The 21,108-nt window shown below is 44.5% G+C and overlaps 1 protein-coding gene across 5 annotated transcripts in view; it reads right to left on the bottom strand.

Annotated features, from left to right (window-relative positions):
• Positions 1-21,108, bottom strand: part of LOC147027319 (nebulin-like) — a 247,279-nt gene that overhangs the window by 103,403 nt on the left and 122,768 nt on the right. For all 5 annotated transcript variants that reach the window (XM_085876653.1, XM_085876654.1, XM_085876655.1 and 2 more), the window contains exons 60-71: positions 16,007-16,111; positions 15,780-15,887; positions 15,371-15,682; positions 15,044-15,247; positions 14,814-14,918; positions 14,276-14,383; positions 11,348-11,659; positions 11,035-11,238; positions 1,092-1,196; positions 881-988; positions 468-779; positions 138-341 (exon numbers count right to left, since the gene is read on the bottom strand). In XM_085876653.1, the coding sequence (XP_085732779.1) occupies positions 138-341; positions 468-779; positions 881-988; positions 1,092-1,196; positions 11,035-11,238; positions 11,348-11,659; positions 14,276-14,383; positions 14,814-14,918; positions 15,044-15,247; positions 15,371-15,682; positions 15,780-15,887; positions 16,007-16,111 (2,187 nt within the window). The remainder of the gene's footprint in view (positions 1-137; positions 342-467; positions 780-880; positions 989-1,091; positions 1,197-11,034; positions 11,239-11,347; positions 11,660-14,275; positions 14,384-14,813; positions 14,919-15,043; positions 15,248-15,370; positions 15,683-15,779; positions 15,888-16,006; positions 16,112-21,108) is intronic.

Raw genomic sequence — 21,108 nt, 5'->3', positions numbered from 1 at the left:
GTAAACCCACAGCAATATTACTGCAGATACCATTACAGGGTTAAATATAACCTCCGTCCACATTCAGTGGCAGAAGTAACAATATAATGAACAATGTATGGCTTAAAGTTCTACAATCGCACACATCAATGCCTCACATCATTAATGTTTTGAGAATTTATCTTAGCCTGGACCAAGATGGGATCTTCTAAAATAGTGGTGAACTTGAGGGTGTCCGGATGCTGTCGGTACTTCTTATCGCTCAGGATTTCCGATGCTCTCTGTGCGTTTTGCATCTCCAACGAACCCGTAGGGACCCAGCCGGTGCCTCGTAACCACTCAAGATCTGCTTTGTAAGAATTCTGTTTGAAAATAACAAACAATGAAGCTTCAGTGGGACATGAAATAAATATGTTTAGGAAAAAAAAAGGAGCTAAAGGAGACCATTTCAGGGGGGAAGGAATGATGAAAGATCAACTCAGACTCACATCGCTCTGCAACTCATAGGCAATCTTTGCATGAACGTTGCCGATATGATCCGGTAAACACGTCCAGTGATGGGGAACTTTCTTGTAGTTGATATTGCTAATCATGTTCTGGCAGTTTTTCGCTGAAACAAAGTTGAGCATGTCGACGGGAAGATGCATGTTCGTTTTCTCTTTCTCATACGCCTTCTTGTACTCGCGCTCACTCTGGATCTTGGCCACTTTCATCGAGTGGACCAGCTTGGGGTCATCCTCCAGGCTCTGGGCTCCGATATGATGTCCTCTTTGCTTATAATAGGCCGCCTTGTACTTGTACTGCACGTATGATGAAACATCATATTCAAGTTAGTTTGCATGAGCTTAGTCACCTTGCTATTTATTATTCAGGAGTCGATAATGTATAAAATTGCGCTTACATCACTGGCAATGTCCCTGGAAGCTTTGGCAACCTTCAGTGGGATGGCATCAACCCGCATGTCATATCCATGCTTCCTGGATTCCTCCCACTCTGCTTTATAATAGTTCTGCAAATCAATGTCAATTAGCTATTAGCACATCTGATAATGACACCGATGGATAACAACAATCAAAGAACAATGCAGAACAGGAAAGCGAATGAATTCTTGCCTGGCTAGCATTGAAAGCATTCAATTTGGCTTGCAGCAGTTCTGGAGTATCGGGCATGACGTGGATTCGAGTTTTGTCCACATTCCATGCCGCCTTGTAGAACCTCTGTAAAAAGAATACACATGAAAGTTGTGAAGGAATTCACAACATTATTTTGCCTTAATAGTGGTTGCGTGTCCACCTTGATGTAATCTGGAACCTCATTGTGTTACTTGTCCATTGTTTGAATTTTGTTAAGATTGCTTTGTTTGGGAAAATTGAAATTTGTTCCTGAGCAGCGTGTGTAATGACCAAAATGTTCAGGGACATCTTGTAAATTTTGCTCAGAGAGCCCATTAAATCATATACTTAGTGTCTGATGGTTACATCTTTGCTGTGATGTGGTGGTGCCGTTGATGCAGTGCCCCGATACATTATTAAAACAGCGTTTCTTGCATTTGGTCGAGGGTACTGGTACACAATAGTCTACAATTTTCTAAAAGCAGAACAGCCATTAATATACACAAGTACTGGGATGTGGGATAGCCAGCCTCATGTCCTATCTATGGTGTATGACATGATCATGGGTGAAACTCATTCTGTATTTTAGGGAAATTCGTATTTTTGTAATGACCCACATGGATGGAGGTTTCGGATTGTTCATCATCAGAAAGGCATGCCGTGATTGTAGGGAATTGAGGTGCTATTCCGATCTGTTGATCCGTTTCATAACACATTTCATCCGGATGGGGTGCAACGCTAATGCAATAACGCATCATCACTATGGTGATGTGAATTACTCCCACAGTAGTTATTATTATGAGCTGTTTTTGTAGAGGTTAGCCAGGTACAAAATCTTGCCTCGCGCTGCCACCACTTGGCCTCGCCTCGCGCTGCCACCACTTGGCCTCGCCTCGCGCTGCCACCCCTTGGCCTCCCCTCGCGCTGCCACCCCTTGGCCTCCCCTCGCGCTGCCACCCCTTGGCCTCCCCTCGCGCTGCCACCCCTTGGCCTCCCCTCGCGCTGCCACCCATTGGCCTCCCCTCGCGCTGCCACCCCTTGGCCTCCCCTCACGCTGCCACCCCTTCGCCTCCCCTCGCGCTGCCACCCCTTGGCCTCCCCTCGCGCTGCCACCCCTTGGCCTCCCATCACACTGCACCCCCCCCACTCCAGGACTGTACAGTGCTATTTGGTGAAGTCCCTTCTCCTCGTGCTACCTTCCCTTCCCCCTCCCTCCCTCCTCTGTCTTTCCCCCTCCACCTCCACCTTTCCCCCTGCACCTCCTCACTCAAACCTCTCTCTCCCATCCTCACCCCTCTTTTTTCCCCCTTTTGGTTCACGAGTCAGTAAGTGACCACTATATTCGTTATGGGTGTGTGTCTATCTGTCTGTTGGGTAGTCAATCTCGTCTACCCTTATTATCAGTATTTCCGTCAATATGTCTGTCTGTTGGCTGCTCTTAGAGCACCCTTATTCTGGAAATTTCCATCAATCTGTCTGTCCACGAAACTTTGGTCAAGCCTCGGGGCTAAACCACTCAACCGATTCCAATGAAATTTGGTAGGTAGGACCAATATTTCTGGGAATCGTGTGCTTTCGAATATGGGACCCCGGGCCCTAGCAACGGCATAGCAACGGCCCTTTAAAGTGGTCACGATAAAAATCAAAAGTAAATAAATCGAAAAATCGAATCTTAGAGTTCTGTGCGCAATCTATCTAGCACCGTTCATGCCAATTTGAAGCCCTAGCAAAAAATATTTGTGGGAGGAGATAGGTTTTGGGCGAGTACATGTTGAAGATTTCAGAAACGGTTAATTGCGAATATCTCTAAGAGAAAGAGTCTGATTTTGATGAAACTTGGGTGAAATGTGTACAATGTGGCGAGCATGTACACAAAAATGAATGGTTGCTATGCACACCTCCGTTGCTGAAGCATGAGTCATATTTGCTCTACGGCTAGGATACGGCGGCCGTACCCCCCCCCCCCTGAATTGACAGAAACATGCGGCGGCCGCAGAGTTTCTGAGGTGGCCTCAGGGTGGCCCTACGCCGTATGGCTATCTTTTACAGGCCGTAGGGGTCTCTGTGGAATTAAAGCGCGGAGTTATAACTTTTTTCATTTCTGGGTTGGCCGTAGCAATTCGACAAGCCGTAGCCATGACGTAGATGTGTTCCACGTCGACTGTACGTAGGGCGTATGGTGGGCTTGCGTTATTCGTGCGTTTTCCGTAGGCTCTTTTCAATGAAAAATGAATTTTGCCAACCCCCAAAAAATTACGGCGGCCGCACTATTTCCACGTTCGCCTTAGGGCCCCCCTGCGGTCGCCTTGCGGGCACCTTGAGGCTACCTTGCATCTGCTTGAAAATTCTATGGCCGCCGCAGGGACGCCTTAAGGTCACCGTGTGACATCAAATCAAAGACCGTACGGCACCCCCACGTTTTCGGTCTCCACAATTTCTAAATACCCCGTGCGGCTACCCAAAAAATAAAAACATATGTGACTGCTACATTGTGTGACCATGGAAATACTGCGGCCGCCCTATAATTGCTGGTGGCCTTAGATTTTTTAGACCCTACGGCCGCCGAGCCAAATGTGACTGAAGCATGAGCAACAGCTAAAATACTTTATCGTACATCGTACACTTATTGTGGACTGTACAAAAAAATCAATACCTCCGAAATTGGACCTCCGAGAACCTGTTTTTTTGTGCCCAAGGAGAATGTCTTACAGCATCATATAAAAAAAATAAAATCTTTAGCGAATAGATAAATGGAATTACCAGGGCTGCCATTTGTTAGTCTCTTTGGAAACATGCCTGAAATTTCACAAGGCGGGTTTCTGGGCGCAAACTAAGAGGGCTGTGATAATTAATCATATTTATTGTGCTAAATTGATTGATAGCATGTACATGAATATCGGCTAGTCGCGTCGGCCAGCTTTCCATCTCGAGCGAGCAGCCATGTCACATTCCGGCTTGTCTGCATGTATGTCTGTTCGGTCCAGTGCTCCGTTAATACAATGGCGATTTCGATGAAACTTGGTTGGTAGGTTCATACCATGACCTAGTTGTGTGCAAATGAGAACCGTTGCTATGGACCCATCCGTTGCCTAGCAACGGACCTTTGAAATTTAAAAAAAAATCTCAAATCTTTTTTTTTTTGAAAATCAAAAATCGGGCCACAAGCAACTGTGGGCAGTACATTCAGCCATATTGTCAAAAAATTCCAGCCGGATCCTATGAAAACTGTCGGAGAAGATAGACTTTGAATGAACCCTGGTCGAAAACAATATTAAAAAAAACGAAGTTCGTTATATCTCAGAGACTATGAGTCAGATATACATGAAACTGGTATGGTAGGTTCCTGGTATGTCCTAGTTATGTGTGAGAAAGAACCGTTGCTATGGACCCCTCCCCATTGCCGAGCAACGGCCGAAAAACCTCTAAATGTGGGGGTATTTTAACGAAAAAAATCTGCAGCATTAAACCTTAAAGCTAGAATCATGAATTTTATTGTGCTTAATCCTCAGGTCATTCCCCATCGAACGGGCCCATCGCGTCAGGTTCTATTGGGTAGTCGACTATCCATGTCTGCTTCCCGGCTTGTCTGTCTGTCTGTCCCAAGCATAGCTCCGTGGGTTTTGATCCGATCCTGATAAAATTTGGGTGGGAGGTTTATATCATGATCTGGTTGTGTTTTCCTGAGAATGGGCGTGCTGCGCCCATTATGGGAGGAGCCACGCCCCCAAAACGTGTTTTCAGGGGGTAGCCGATTTCAAGTTACATCTTCTCCGAGGGGGTTTGTCGAATCTGGCAGGGGTTTCAGTATTTGGTTAGCCCAATGGCACCTGCATAGCCCCACGGAGCTCGATTTTTTTCATTTTCGTCCCAAGGTCAAGGTCACAAGGTCACAAACTTAGAAAATGTCAAAAAAAATCAATAAATTGGGCATCGAGCTCCTCGGGTTTTCAACTGTTTCGAATGAAAGTTGGTATGCAAGTAGTGCTCTTCGAGTACTACAACTTTCATCATTTACGTTTTTCCCGATTCACGCCAGTTTGCCCGTGGCGTCCCCTTCAAGTTTGTTTTTTCGCTGATTTCATCAAAGTATGGATAATCCGAGGAATGCGAAATGCCATATAGCCTATATGACGTTATATTGTTCCTGGAATGTTCCAGAGGAAGTTTTGCACCAAAGGTCATAATCCTTGACCTTTGACCTTTAAAGGCCACAAAGGTCAAATTTTCAAAGTTGTGGGAATCGAACCGGGTTTTCGACCTTCTTCGACGAACTAACTTCAATAAGCTATAGCACGTATCCTGTTTCCTTATTTTAATGTCCACAACATTGTTTTGTGACCTTTAAAGATTATGCAAAGGTCAAATTTTGAAAGTTGTTGAACGAAACCGAGTTTTCGACATTTTGCAGCTAATAACCTGTCACCCGTACCACATCATGTTCATCATTTTTATAACTTGGTCAAAAATTATCACATCGTTTACTTCTGAAACAATCTACATCGTCAAATACCGCTCGTGAATCATTGTCGTCTTCAGACTTGTTAGTATTACCGTCAGCGAAGTGACGGGTGGGATTTGCGAGTATGTAAATATTCTAAAGCTCAGGTTGATTGGGTTTTTCTGGAACTGGGTGCAACTGCAAGAGAGATGAGCGGGTTGTTGGGTTGCGATTGGAATAAAGGATGGATTCAGATTGCGAACACCTCGGACATCTTTTCCTTCCATGCTAAAGATCCACCTGCTTGGCGTTTTGGACGTATTCCCATCACTTATACATTCACGACTCCGACTGCTGGCCAATGCTGATGCAGTACCCGCTGATGCAGTGCCCCCTGTCACTCATTTTGCTAATCTCGGAAGGATGACGGGCTGAGTCCACCAGCCTGGTGTTAATTTAACAGGTAGGGGCTCGAACCCAAGACCTTAATTAAGATCTTAAGCCAGCCACCCTAACCGTGAAACTAATACCAAGCTCCAGCAATGAATATTCAGGTGAAATGAATATTCAGCCGGTTTTGAGCGGCAAGAGGTCTCCTTCGGGGCTCCCTGCTGACATTCTCAAAGTTAAGTTCCGGTTGTTATTTGTCCCGTTTTAACTGTTTAATTTTCTCACCTACATGTTAATGTGTGTTCCTAGTTCGGTTTTGTTTCAAAAATCGTGCTATTTTGTGAGTATTTATGTCGACGTTCTCACCTGGTGCTTGAGGCCTAGTCCTAGGCTTGAGGCCTACCGGTTCCACTTGGTGTTCGATCGTTTTTTTTTTTTGTTTGTTTGTTTTTTCTCCCCATTACCTTCAATTTCTATCCTCCCCATTACCTTCAATTTTCATCCTCCCCACTTTCCAAATATCCCCCATTCTCCCAACTAATCTCTTTCTTATCTCAAAAAAAAATAAAATAAAATAAAAAAAAACCCAACAACAACAACAACAACCTTCTCCCGATTCTGCTACTTCTTCTTCCTCTTAACTTCCTCCTCGTCTTCCTCGATTTCTTTTTTTTTTTTTACACTTCCATGACCTAATCTGTTGAACTCTTTCATACATTAATATTAACAACAAAAACGATCTTATAATGCTTCATCTTCCTCTCTCACACATGTGGTACTCTTTACTGTTTCACAATGCACTACTCTTCTGCTATTTTAACAGACTGCTCTCATTTCGACCTTTCCTTCATTCCTTGCCTAAAAAATCCAACTATTACAGCGCTTCTTCTCTCCATGCTCTGAATTCGCCTTCATTGCATCCATCAAGAATTGTGTTAAATCGTATCTCTGACCTAAAACTTTTAAAAACCACAGTTTGCCATGGATGCTCGCTTTCCATCAACCATTCTTTTTTTCCAACTTCAGTGCCAACTCACCCACCTCACCCCTCACTCTCACTCTCAAAGCAACCATCCCACTCTTCTCCCTCCAAGCCTCCCTCTCACCTCTTTTCAAAAATTCCCCCCTCACCTTTCTCCCACCTTTCATCCCCCTCACTCTTCCTTCTCTAAGTTGCCCCCTCTCATCCACCAACCTGCCTCCCTCCACTGCCCTCTCACCTCCATCTCTTCACTCCACCTCCTCAAATCCTCAACTGCCATCTTCCTTGTCTCTTGTCCCCCTCTCTCACAGCACCACAGAGCCTTTTCTCCTCCTCATTCGGCCCCCTCCCCTCGCTATTCTGCAATACCCCACACTCCTTCAGCAACCCTCACTTACCTCCCCCTCGTCCCTCGTCCGACCCTCCCCCGCCCTCCACCTCCTGCACCAAAAGCCTCCTCCCCTACCTCTTCATTAAAAGTGTGGACCTCAAATATCCGGGGCCTTCGCTCAAACCTTTCAGATCTTTCCATGCAGGTTTCCACTGACAAACCAGACATTATCTGCCTAACAGAAACTTTCCTCTCCCAAGACGTGTCTGACTCCCAAGTATCTCTCCCTGGTTACTCCCTCTTACGGTATGACAGACCTGAGCCTCGTCCTGGTGGAGGTGTTGCTCTCTTCATCAAAGACTCTATTCCTCACTCTCCCTGCACTGCTCTCACTCCCCCACACCCCCAGGAATACCTCTGGCTTCGGCTTCCCCTCCACTCCCACCTCATGTTTATATGTGTACTGTACCGTCCACCGAACAGTGATGACTCCATCTACACCTCACTCTCCGAAAACATGGACCATCTTCTATCTTCTCATCCAAACTCTCTCTTCCTCTTATGTGGCGACTTCAATTGCCAGTTGGCTAGGTGTGGGTACCTCTCTCACCTGCCATGGGACATCAGCAAAAGCTTTCTGTGACTCATTGGGACTGACTCAATCGGTCAACTTCCCGACCCGGATCTCAACCAATGGTACTCCATCTCTTCTGGATCTGATTTTGACAAATTTCCCTGACAATATCTGCTGCTCTTCCTTCGCTCCAATTGGTTCTTCTGACCACGTCCTTATTAAAGTGGACATCTCTCTGGCTGTTATCAGAGAACCACCTCACCGCCCCCGAGTCTGGCATTTCACTCAAGCCGACTGGCAGGGTCTCCGAGCAGCCATCAAACTTACAGACTGGTCTCCTATCACTACTTTCTCAAACATCAACTCATCCTGGGAATTCTTTCAAAGAAACTTGCTCTCCCTCATGCACAGATTTATCCCCTCTCGTGTTCAGTTGTCTTACCCTTCCTCCCGCCCTTGGTTTACTGAAGCTTGTGGCGAGGCAGTTGTCCTGAAACAACTTGCCTTTGCCTCATGGAAAGCAAACCCAACTGAGGGCAATCTCAGTTCTTTCCACAAAGCTCGGAACAAGTGTGTAGCTACCCTCAGGAGAGCCAGAAAACAACATCTTTCTCATCTCAAGTCTGAACTCTCAAACCTCTCTCCCTCCTCAAAATCCTGGTGGCGTTTAATCAAATCTGTTTCTGGTGTATGTTCCCCCTCCATCCCCTCCCTTACCTCAAATGCCGCACTGCTGATTCCACACGTGATAAAGCTGAATGTCTAAACTCGGTGTTTGCAGCTAAATCTTGTGTCCCAAACCCATCACTATCTCTACCCACTTTACCCAGTCGCACCCAACTGTCCCTGGACTCTGTATCCTTTTCTCCTGACAAGGTGGAGAGCTTGCTTTCAAACCTCGAGTCAGATTGCAACCGGTCCAGACGGCATCAGCCCACGTGTCCTCAAAGCCTGCTCTTCTGCTCTTGCTCACCCTCTCTCTGTTCTATTCACCCTCTCATTTTCCCAAGGTCATCTGCCATCTGCTTGGAAATCTGCTAACATCACTGCCCTGCATAAAAAGGTGCAAAAACAGATCCCTGTAACTACAGACCAATCAGCCTTCTCCCAATCATCAGCAAGGTTATGGAATCCATCATTGCTTCAGACATGAAATCCTTCCTCTTCTCCAATGGCTTGATTTCCAATCATCAATTTGGTTTCAGACCAGGTCACTCTACCCTGGATATGCTGCTTACTGCCTCTCCATCAATGGATGGAGGTCCTCAATGCCAGACAGGAAATCCGAGCCGTATCCCTGGACATATCACGTGCTTTTGACACAGTCTGGCACCCTGCCCTACTCACCAAACTCTCTTCCCATGGTATTCAAGGCCATCTCCACTCATGGCTCGCAGACTTCCTCTCCTGTCGCAGTCAACGTGTGGCCCTAAACGGAGTTCTTTCATCCCCTCTTCCTGTGCAGGCTGGAGTTCCTCAAGGTAGCGTTCTGGGCCCTGTTCTTTCTGGTTTTCATCAATGATCTCTCGGACTCTCTGGAAAATCCTCTATTTCTCTTTGCCGACGACTCCACCCTCTGCCGTACCATCTGTCATCCCTCAGACCGGCAAGCAGCAGCTTCTTCGCTCACTGCAGATCTGGATAAAATCACAAACTGGTCCAACACGTGGAACATGACTTTCAATCCACACAAATCTCACACTCTCACTATGTCTCTTCGAAAGGACCGTTTACAAAACCCCCCATCCACTTTCTCAACAATCCTCTGGAAGAAGTCTTTTCTTTCAAGCTTCTGGGTCTCACTATCTGCCATGACCTTTCCTGGGAAAGTCACATTTCCCAACCTTGCCTCAAAAGCCAGTCGCCGACTGGGAATCCTCCGTCGTGCAAAGTCCTTCCTCGGCCCTCTTGAGCTCCTGACTACTTACAAAGCTTTTGTCCGTAGCCTGATGGAGTACTGCTCTCCCCTCTGGGCTGGTGCTCCTGCCTCCCACCTTTCTCGACTTCACGCTGTCGAAACCAGGGCTTTTAAGATCATTGGCATCTCCCGCAATGAAGCTGAGTCTTTGGGCCTCTCACTCAATCACCGCAGGTTGGTCGGTGGTCTTTCTGTCTTCTACCGACTCCTCTCCAGCCTTGCCCCCTGCTCTCTCTGCGATTTGTCCCAACCACATTTCCACAGGGCGCTCAAGGTCCGCCAACAACCCCCTTCTGGTAAAACTACCAAAATCACGAATCACTGCTCATCTTCACTCTTTCATTCCTCTTTTTTCCCGCCTTTGGAATAAACTTCCTCACTCTATTCTTTCCCATTCTTCCCTCCAGGCTTTCAAAACAGCTGTTCACCACCACCTCTTATCTTCCCCCATCCAAATCCTCGATCTTTTCTACCCCCGATAATCCACCCAAGCCCACTTCCTTCAATTCTCCTGCTTTCCTTCCTGAAAGTCCCTGTAATGTCCATCTTCTCCTCGCCATGTTCCCCGTCCCATCCCCATCCCTCTCCCTTCCACAGTTCACCTGTGTCTGTTCCCCAATGTTTTGTCCCTTCCACTCCCACCCCTCTTGTCTCATGCCTCCTTGCTGTGAGTTGTGTGTTAGCTCTCATACGAGCCTCGACCAAGGTATACAAAAAAAAAAAAAAAAAAAAAAAAAAAAAAAAAATTAAAAAAAATTTCCCCAGATATCACTTTAATTTTTTTTGTTACAATATGGACAGGATCACTCCCAAAATTCATATTTTGACATCAATTTTTCAAAATTTCCCGGGAGGGGGTGGGGGTACTGTGGGGGTACATCTTGTACTGGGATGGGACAACTTCCAGGAAAATCTCATTTTTTCCTTTTTTTTTTTTTCAAAAGTTCTGCAATCTCATCCACGCATGATGCAACATCTGCCCGATAAGTACCAGGTTGGCAATTTGTCGTCAGATCCAATTCCACTGCAATTAAAATGCTCACACGAGAAAGTTCTGTGATCAACCCCAACTGCACATACACGGTTGTCCCATCAATGAGGTCGGGTCGATACGGCATCTGCGTATATATCCTTGGGACGGATACACAGCTATTAAAGGCCAAGTGCTTTGATGTCTTCATCATTTGAAAACTTAATGCCACCCACATGTTTATGAGTGATTTTTAAGGCTCATGAAATCCCCTGAGTGTTTTCAAATTTACTCTCAGGTACTATTAATCAACCCAGTGTATTTACATGAAGAGACTCACATCATTGAGGTTTTTAGAGTTGATTTTAGCCTGCACCAAGATCGGATCATCCAGTACAGATGTGAACTTGAAGGTGTCCGGGTGCTGTCGGTAATTCTTATCGCTCAGGATTTCCGATGCTCTCTGGGCCTTCTGCATGTCCAGTGAACCCGTGGGGACCCAACCAGTGCCACGTAACCACTCAAGGTCCGCCTTGTAAGCATTCTGTTTGTAAACAAGTGACACTTCAGTGAAACAAACAACTAAAAACAGGCGGAGGAAAAACTGACTATTCCTAGAAGACGAATGGGATGGGACAACAAACCGAACTCACGTCACTCTGCAGCTCATAGGCATTCTTGGCATGAACATTGCAGATATGGTCCGGCAGACACGTCCACTGATGAGGGATCCTCTTGTAGTTGATATTGCTAATTATGTTCTGACAGTTTTTGGCTGAAACAAAGTCAAGCATGTCGACGGGAAGATGCATGTTTGTTTTCTCCTTCTCATGGGCCTTCTTGTACTCGCGTTCACTTTGAATCTTGGCTACCTTCATGGAGTGGACGAGTTTGGGGTCATCCTCCAGGCTCAGGGCTCCGATGTGGTGCCCCCTTTGCTTCCGGTAAGCCTCTTTGTATTTGTACTGCAAATGCACAATTCAGTACACATCGGTTTTATGCGACAAACACTCAAGGTCCTGATAGTAAAATGTAACCATCAGTCCTCTCATTTAAAGTCATCTTGAGAAAATGAATAACTTGACGAGATGGAGCTTGTATTTGCTTGTGTTGCACACTCCTTAATCATGCAAGCCTTTTCTTGACAGTGTATGGTAAAAGTAAAAATCAACTTAGAAGTTTATTGAAATATTTTTTGTTTTATTGAAAATACTGAAAATATTTTATTTATTGAAACGCATTATTATTGCTTTGGTTAATGTGACAATTAAATAAATATGACAAAACAAAAAAAATAATGATCTGGCCATTTCTGGCTGAAAGAAAGCTCAGCGAGATTTCTCGTTCATGAACTACAAGTCTGCTCACAAATAAGTGTCCAAAAGAAAGAAACTATAAACATGATATAATGTTTCTGACTCAATTACTCATGTGTTTTGAATGGATAATATTGTTGTTGTTTTTTTTTGGGGGGGGGGGAGGAGAGGTATTACATATTCCCAGAGAGCGGATAGGAATGTATAGAGCAGCATGGTCCGTGTACGAGTTGTTAGCCATATCGATGTACGAGTCTGGAAATGTCGGCTTGAGAATTGTCCTGTTTGCATATGCGCCATACAGAGGGTGGTGGGTGGTAATAATTAGTTGGGGTTTATGGTTAAGGAAATTGTGTGTATAACCACTATTTCAACCTCTGCCGGGGGGGGGGGGGACTCGGCATGAGAGCAAGGGGAAGAGCGTTTGACACCTCCCATAGGTGAAATACCTATTTCAGTACATACAAACCAATTATTCTGGCATTCGTTGGTACCTTCGGTGGATATAATATCCTTTCATTGTGTCATATAACCAGCACAATTATCGTCTATCCTTATGCTCACGTTCCTTCCTTCCGTCCCTTTTACATATCTGGCTACACATTTGGAACGAATGCACCGATACCGTTTTGGAATGTTACGTGACCAATTATAAACTTTGTGATGATGCTAAACATAATGGTGGTATCATGGTACGTTATCAGTATGAAGGAATGAAGTTTAACTACATTATTATATTTTAGCTAGACTTGTTTCCTCAAGTGAAAAGCCTTATGGAAGCTTTTCCTTTTTAGTTTTTGTCGATTTCAACTCCCAACATAACAATTTTTATTAATTGAAAACTGTACCATCGTTCATACATACACACATACACACATGGGAAACATGCGCCACACCTCGTCGCTGCGTACACTTTCCATCAGTACTGCAGGAGCTCCGTCTGGCCATCCCCCAGGCAGATGCCTGGCCCATCCCTATCTCTTAAGGATCGGACATTCCAGGCACCTACCTGAAGGGACTGCCTCAGGTTAACCAGAGGAGACCTCCGTCTGGTAGACGACACCTCAGCACCACCCCGACACACTCCGCTTTGTGTGTTTTAGCAGAGTGAAGTGTTTTTATGGTAGTGGTAGTGCAAATCCTGCCACCAACTTCCTAGGAAAGGTAACCCACTGTCGGAGGACATCCACAGACGCAGTTGGGCATCAGATGTGGATGGCCGTTGGCTCCCAAGGAGCTCTTCCACTCTTTTATAGGTTTTGTTTTTCGTCCTGCTCAGTACCATCAACCTCCAGTCAAAGTGTCTTGTGATGTAGATGTTGAGATCTGTGAGCTTCAAAACTTGGATCTACATCAAAGATGATAAATTTCACTGCTCAGCACAGGTGTGACGTATTACACCTTTTTCGAGTTAATGAATCACCAAATGTATTCTCCTGACTGCAAGGGTGCTGGACAGTCTGGCTGTGTAAAGCTCAACATCAATGGATCATGCACCTTCCCTTCTCTTCCAAATTAAATTTGTGGGCATGTGTTTTAATGAATTCGGGAATGCAATTATTTGTCATTTCCCAACCACCCACCCTCATCCCCAATTTTCATAAATACAAGATAGAATGAGGATCAGGAAAGAGTCAAAGGACAGCAACATGGAAGGCCATCACAGTGATAATAGAGTGGTAAATAACAGGTTGAAATGGAAGGGAAGCATGTGGTAGGTATTTGGAGGGTACATTTGACCACAGGTGGAGATGCAAGATGACAAGATGGATAGCCCCTGGTTACCAGGTTAAAAAAACAGGAGGGAAGAATGGGATTGCACAGAGACAGGATGACAATTCTCCCAGGAGAGGGGGCAAGGTGTGGTGCGATTGGCCGAGGGTGGGGGTGGGGAGGGTGTTGGGGGGTGGGTACAGAGGAGTTCGGTGAGTACATGAAGCCTGGTCCTGTTGCTTTTATTCTTTCCCATAAGTCATTGAATTAGCTGATGTACCTGAGTAGGCATTCTTTGAGGTCTCCATGAAAATAAAACAATACATGCTGATGAATTTAATAACAGAGATTTTGTGAAGACATAAAATGCATTTTCAAATCGCTTTCATCCAACTTCACAAAAAGACCATTGGCTATAAATCACAAGCACAGCAATACATCTTCGATCAAATTGCTGCACGTTTGTTTGAAAAAGTTTGGTTGAAAATGAAGAAATTTAATTTGGAAACAAGATCGTGAAAGTTTGATTAACCCAATAGATAAGAAACTCACATCACTGGCGATAGCTCTCGAGGCTTTGGCCACCTTGATGGGGATGGCATCCACCCTGAGGTCGTAACCCTGAGAGTTCTGCTCCTTCAAGCCAGCCTTGTATACAGTCTGCAACAATTTAAAGAATTGTAAGACTTTCAACAAAAAAAACTACCATAGCATGGTGATTAAATAGCTAAAAAGGTGAGAAAAGGGCATTAAATAACATACCACCAATGGTGAAAACAAGACCACAGTTTTATAAACCATCCTTTATAAACGAGAATATCTCCATTTGATGACTTAACGCATCGATGCAAACCCTTGGTTGAACATTGACACTTAAAACAGGCAATTGCAAAAACTAAGCGACCCAAGCGGATGATACCTTCAACTGGCTCCAGGAAGGTTGCATCTTGATACATATTGTTGTGATGAGGATAAAAACAATTAAAAGTCGTCCAAATGAAACAAACGTGCAGTTTCACTGATATCGTTTGAGGGATCTTGTAATTCAAGGGGGTGAAATATCATTGGTGGTATCAATAAGATTGCATACTTCACTGATGTTTTGTGAATTCAGCTTGGCTTGGAGAAACTGTGGAGTGTCTGGCATCATATGGATTTGGGTTTTCTCATCGTCCCAAGCCGCTCTGTAGAGTCGCTGCAAAAGGCATTGAAAAAGGAAAAAACAAACGATTATTTTTGAACTCGATAATTTCCACAATAAAACCAAATTATGGATTATGAGGTTGGAAGAGGTTGGAATGAACGCTATACTTCACTCACATTATTGATGTTTTGAGAGTTTATCTTCGATTGGATCAAGATAGGATCATCCGGTATTGAAGTAAATTGGAGGGTGTCCGGATGCTGCCGGTACTTCTTATCGCTCAGGATTTCCGATGCTTTCTGGGCCTTCTGCATTTCCAACGAACCCGTAGGGACCCAGCCGGTGCCTCGTAACCACTCAAGATCTGCTTTGTAAGCATTCTGTTTGAAAACAAACAAACAATGAAGCTTCAGTGTGACAAGAAATAAACACTTTTTTTTTTAAGGAGCTAAAGGAGACCATTTCAGGGGGGAAGGAATGATGAAAGATCAACTCAGACTCACATCGCTCTGCAGCTCATAGGCAATCTTTGCATGAACGTTGCCGATATGATCCGGTAAACACGTCCAGTGATGGGGAACTTTCTTGTAGTTGATATTGCTAATCATGTTCTGGCAGTTTTTCGCTGAAACAAAGTTGAGCATGTCGACGGGAAGATGCATGTTCGTTTTCTCTTTCTCATACGCCTTCTTGTACTCGCGCTCACTCTGGATCTTGGCCACTTTCATCGAGTGAACCAGCTTGGGGTCATCCTCCAGACTCTGGGCTCCGATATGATGTCCTCTTTGCTTATAATAAGCCGCCTTGTACTTGTACTGCACATATGAAGAAACATCATATTCAAGTTAGTTTGCATGAGCTTAGTCACCTTGCTATTATTCAGGAGTCGATAATGTATAAAATTGCGCTTACATCACTGGCAATGTCCCTGGAAGCTTTGGCAACCTTCAGTGGGATGGCATCAACCCGCATGTCATATCCATGCTTCCTGGATTCCTCCCACTCTGCTTTATAGTAGTTCTGCAAATCAATGTCAATTAGCTATTAGCACATGTGCTAATGAGGACAATGTAAATGAATCATAAATGAACAATGGGAGTGAAATTTGTCGAATAAGGAAAAAGGGAATGTATTCTTGCCTGGCTGGTGTTGTAAGCATTCTGTTTAGCCTGCAGCAGTTCTGGAGTGTCCGGCATGATGTGGATTTGTGTTTTGTCCACATTCCATGCTGCTTTGTACAGTCTCTATGGCAATGTAGATCATCATAACAATTACAAAAAGATCTATCGATAACTACTATGAGATAAAACTCTTCAAAAGTCTTATAACATCATGAGTATAATAAGTCTTAAATTAATCAAATAATAGTTACGTTTAAAAAATGTAAATAAATAAATATTGATAAAAGGTAATATGATATATCAATCAAATTGTGCACATGCAATTAAAATCCATGAAGTGATAATGATAATATTTTAAGTAAAATGCGTTCATCAGCCTGGTTCGCTCGTTCCATATCTACAGCATGTTTCCTTTCCTTTAAGAAGAGGTGAAAAGATGAAACACAAAAGATGTATTTGGTTATGCATTATGTTTTGTCTTTTTGATTATCCATACATTATACTTCAACAGAACTATAGTTTATTGTGCAAGTATAAACTCTTTCGATTATACCTCCATATAGTCAGCAGGCCAAGCCCAGGAAATATGCCTAAAAAAAACTTTTTGATAGCATTTTTTGTTCAAAGCTGGCAACAGTGCTAGAAAGTATCACTATGGTCCAGGCATTCAGAATCACCCGGTTGCCAAAATGGCATGTGACCTTTAAGGTCAAATTTGGAGGTCAAAAGGTCAAATAAGGTCAAAAATTGTGTTTTCCCTCTTATCTTGTACTTTCAAATAATGTTAGGTCTGGCATGAAATATTGAGGAATTAATGAAATACAAGGGTTTTAAATTCCATATTAATATGTAAACGTGAAGAAATCCTTGAATATAAATGTTGAACTCTCTTTAATGCATTGGTTTTTCAGGGAGTCGGGACACCCTCTCCTGACTGATACTTTTATCGACTTCACTTTTAGATAACGTACAAGAATCATTATGGAGCACCTTCCCAGGGACTTGAAAGTGCAATTGACCAAATTAGGATAATTTTATAGTCATATAGAAGGTCAAAAGGTCAAGGGGAAAAACAAATAACACACTGTCCGTTCAAAATCCTCTTGTGAGGTCGTTTGAGGAAATTACCGTTATACATTGGAAGAAAGCATGGGCTTTTGGTTTTCGATAGAGCTGGTCATAATAGTAAATTTTATCCGCGGTTACACGAACGCCATCCTGTGGTGCATGCAGGAGATCTGCCGAAAATTTCTCTCTATAACCACACTCGTTCCAGAACGTTGTGGAGACGCGCCAGGGTGAGGAAAGGCCCCATGTGACTGTTCCACATATGTCTGCTCAAGCGCCATCTCTACCTGACCATTACTCGAACATTCCACCCCTCGAGATGGACTTTAAATCTGTACAAGTTAGGATGAGGCCGAGTGAACGCGATGACCGTCACATCGTACAAGAAGCGGCTGGTGAGGAGCAGGCCTGGTTACGTCACGTAATGGACATCAATGGACTGAAGCTATAGCACAATCGGAACAAGCAACAGTGGGTGTCGCCGACTCCTTCCTCAGTGCTAGTGATCTCAAACGGACTAGGTACTCCCATCAAGTCACACAGGCTACGCTTGTGAAACTACTCGACGATGCGTTTTTGACCAGCTGCGGAGAGGATGACTGACGAAATGAAGGCCATCTGGGTAGAAGAAATGTCGAAGAAAAGCCCGACATTTTATTTCTGGCACCTTATCATGAAATACCAACTCCTTACATTGGTGTTTGTACGGGCTCACAGGCAACGAAACTTCGAACTCTACGTCGCCGTTCTCGAAGATCTAATTCCTTTCTTCTTCTCCTTGGACCATCACCACTATGCCCGCTGGCTGCCGGTGCACGCAAGGGACATGCAAACCCAACCCCCAATCATCCGAGAGGAATTTCATCGTGGGAATTGGGTGGTGTCGAAAACAACGAAGAAATTCTCTGTGCTGCTTGTCGACCAATGCCACGAACAAGAGAATAAATGTGTGAAGGATTCAGGTGGTGCGGTGGGGCTTTCGGAAAGTCCTAAAGCCTTCACTCAGTGGATGTTAGCTGGATGCGAAAGGGCGCGGCTCATCAAGGAATTCAAGACAGATATATGCGGCGACGGAGACAGTGAGAGCGACCATCACGAGCCAGCTTCCGCTGCACAACAGAGGTTCTGCAAGCATCTTGAAGGCCTATATCAGACAATTATTAGAATGGGCAACCCATTCTAAGTGGACTGTGCTGAGTTAGTGACCCTTAGCAGAGACTGTGCCCCAGACGACTCTGTGGTAAACTTGAGAACATTGGAAAAAGTTGGGAAAGACCAGTACAACGACTGTGTCCAAAGTGTACTGACGACATGTGATCGTTCAATCCATGACCCGATTAAACGCAACAAAATCACCATCTACACCAAAACGAAGAAGAAACCAGCATCGATACAAGGATTCAAAATGAAACTACTGAGAAACGATTTAAAAATATTCACAGAACTCTACGTCGCTATCTAACATCGAAATGGGAATATGGAAGAATTCTTCAGGCATGAAACCTGTCCATTCCCGGCATCTTTAACCAACTTCGAAAACTTGAAGATCGGAAAGAAATCAGACCTCGTAAAGTTCCTGCAGTTCGATGGCAATCAAGAGCCACAATACAGCTGCAAGGTCATTGATGGCGCAGTAATACTACATGCATTGAAACCCAAAGGGGCGAAGACTTTCAGTGACTACGCCAACCAAGTTTTCATCCCATATATCAAACAGCAGCGATGTCAGAGGGTAGATATTTTATGGGATACATACTATCCTGACAGCATCAAAGAATGCGCAAGGTCGAAACGCGGAGAAGGCTTGCGACGAAAAGTTTCTGGCAGTACTGCATTGCCGGGAGACTGGATGAAGTTTTGGCGCAATCCGAAAAACAAAGAGGAACTCTTCAGTTATCTGAGCACGGAGGTCGTAGCAGCGACTTTCACTCAACAGGTATTCATCACATCAGGGTATCACTCAACAGGTATCGGGAAACGGACCGCAGATGACAAGTTGCTGGCATGAAGAGGCTGACACCCGAATGGTTGTACATGTACTGTATGCCCTGGAGAGTGACTATAAAGCCATCCAGATTAGATCGGTAGACACTGATGTGCTGGTCATCTTTATCGGAAAATTTCACCAAATTCTGGAGCCTGACGCAAACCAAATTCCGGAGCCTGAATTTCACCCTGACGCAAACATCTCGGTCGCTCTGGGTTTCAGGAAGGACTTCAAAATTTACCCCCTAAATACTGTCTGTGAGAAACTCAGTGTATCGAGGTCACGGTGCTTACCTCTGTTCCAGGCTTTGACTGGTTCCGACACAACGTCAGCATTCATCAACAAAGGGAAGGTTACCGCCTGGCATGCATGGGACTTGTGTCCCGAATTGACACAGACATTCCTCCACTTGTGTGAGCACCCATTCGTCAAAGTTGACACCGATTCACCGTACTTCCATACCGTCGAACGCTTTACGGTGAAGTTGTATGACAGAACCTGTGCTTCGGAGTCCGTCAATGAGGCGCGCCACAAAATCTTCCTCCACATGGCAAGCAGTCTGGACAGATTACCCCCAACTCAGGTGAGCCATTTTAATCAAATGATTCTAAAAGTCCGTGTAATGGAAATTGATGGGATAAACCAGAACCTGTCAGTATGCACTACGAAATTGCTTCTTTTATCCACAGTACAGTCTATATCAGCATTTCCTTTGCGCTGTGTATCAAGCTGGAGTATGGCTAACGAGTGACAACGGCAGACGTCCACCGTCCCCTGATGGCTTTGGATGGATCAAAGATGACTCCAGTCCATTCTAGCGACCAGTCTGGATCACACTACAAGTTGTGTCCCAAGTCTTCAGAGAGCTCATCAAATGTTGTTGCAAGAAAAGCTGTGCGCGTTGTAAATGTGCGAAGTCGTCACTGCCATGCATATCGCTGTGCAAATGCCAGTACAAAACCTGAAGGTATGAGTGCATTTTGTACCACAGAGGCACATTTTGTTCTCCCATGTTCCGAACACCGCAACCATCACGGTGGGAGGGTCAATGGTCGTCTTGACCGGTTATCCGACCTGAGGATTGAAAGGTAGTGTGTTCATGAGCCGAGAGGATATGAATTGAAACCGCCTAGTACGTAACTCCTACAACGTGCAAAGGAAGTCGATTTTATCGACATTTCCATGTAGGGCTGTATGACCTTGACCTCTCAAGGTCATTTACTGGTGTATTACCGCATGTTAAAAACCCAGCCATCCATTGAAATTATCTTGTTTCAAGTGCAGTATCCGAATTTCATTGTGCCAAGGTAGGTTTTGCTGATATTTATAAGTATCTGATGTATGACCTTGACCTCTCAAGGTCATTTACCAGCGTGTAACCGTGGATGAAAAAGTGGCTATCTATCGAAAGCATCGTCCTGCATCGAAATTATCTTGTTTCAAGTGCGGTATTCAAATTTTATTGTACCAAGTTAGTTTTTTGCTAAAATTTCGAGGTATCTGAAGTTTGACCTTGACCTTGACCTCTGAAGGTCATTTGCCAGCGTGTAACCGCGGATGAAAAAATTCGTCTTCCCCTAAAGTATCATCCTGCCAAATTTCATGCTTTCTTCCAGTCAGTAACGGTACTTCATACTTTCGCCAATGAGCGACCTCACTAAAGGAAATGGGTTTTTCCTTCTCAAATAAAAACTATAAATTTGATCGCCATGAAACTTTGCCTGTGTTAGTTTGAAGTCCGTCAATATCTAGGAAGAGATAACACACTCTAACAAAATTTGAAGATTTTGTAATACAACTATCCATTAAAAAGGTCCGCTTTCGCCGCGCAGCCATTTTGTCGCGGGCGTTTTCCCGCATCACTAATAGGCGTCGCTGGTGTCGCAAAGCCTCGATCACATGTTTCTGGTGTGTTGCCATGACAGGCTTTCCTCCCCCGCTCGTAAATGGCCACATGGTGAGATTTGACTTCTTTAATGGATAGTTTGTATTCCAAACTGTTCAAATTTCGTGAGAGGTGAGTGTGTTATCTCTCAGTAATGTGTCCACTTCTCCCTTGCACACC

This window comes from Eptatretus burgeri, chromosome 4 (genome assembly GCF_056783735.1).
Source record: "Eptatretus burgeri isolate ZD-2024b chromosome 4, Ebu_testis_v1, whole genome shotgun sequence".
Taxonomy (NCBI): domain Eukaryota; kingdom Metazoa; phylum Chordata; class Myxini; order Myxiniformes; family Myxinidae; genus Eptatretus; species Eptatretus burgeri.
This window is presented reverse-complemented; position numbering and strand designations above follow the sequence as displayed.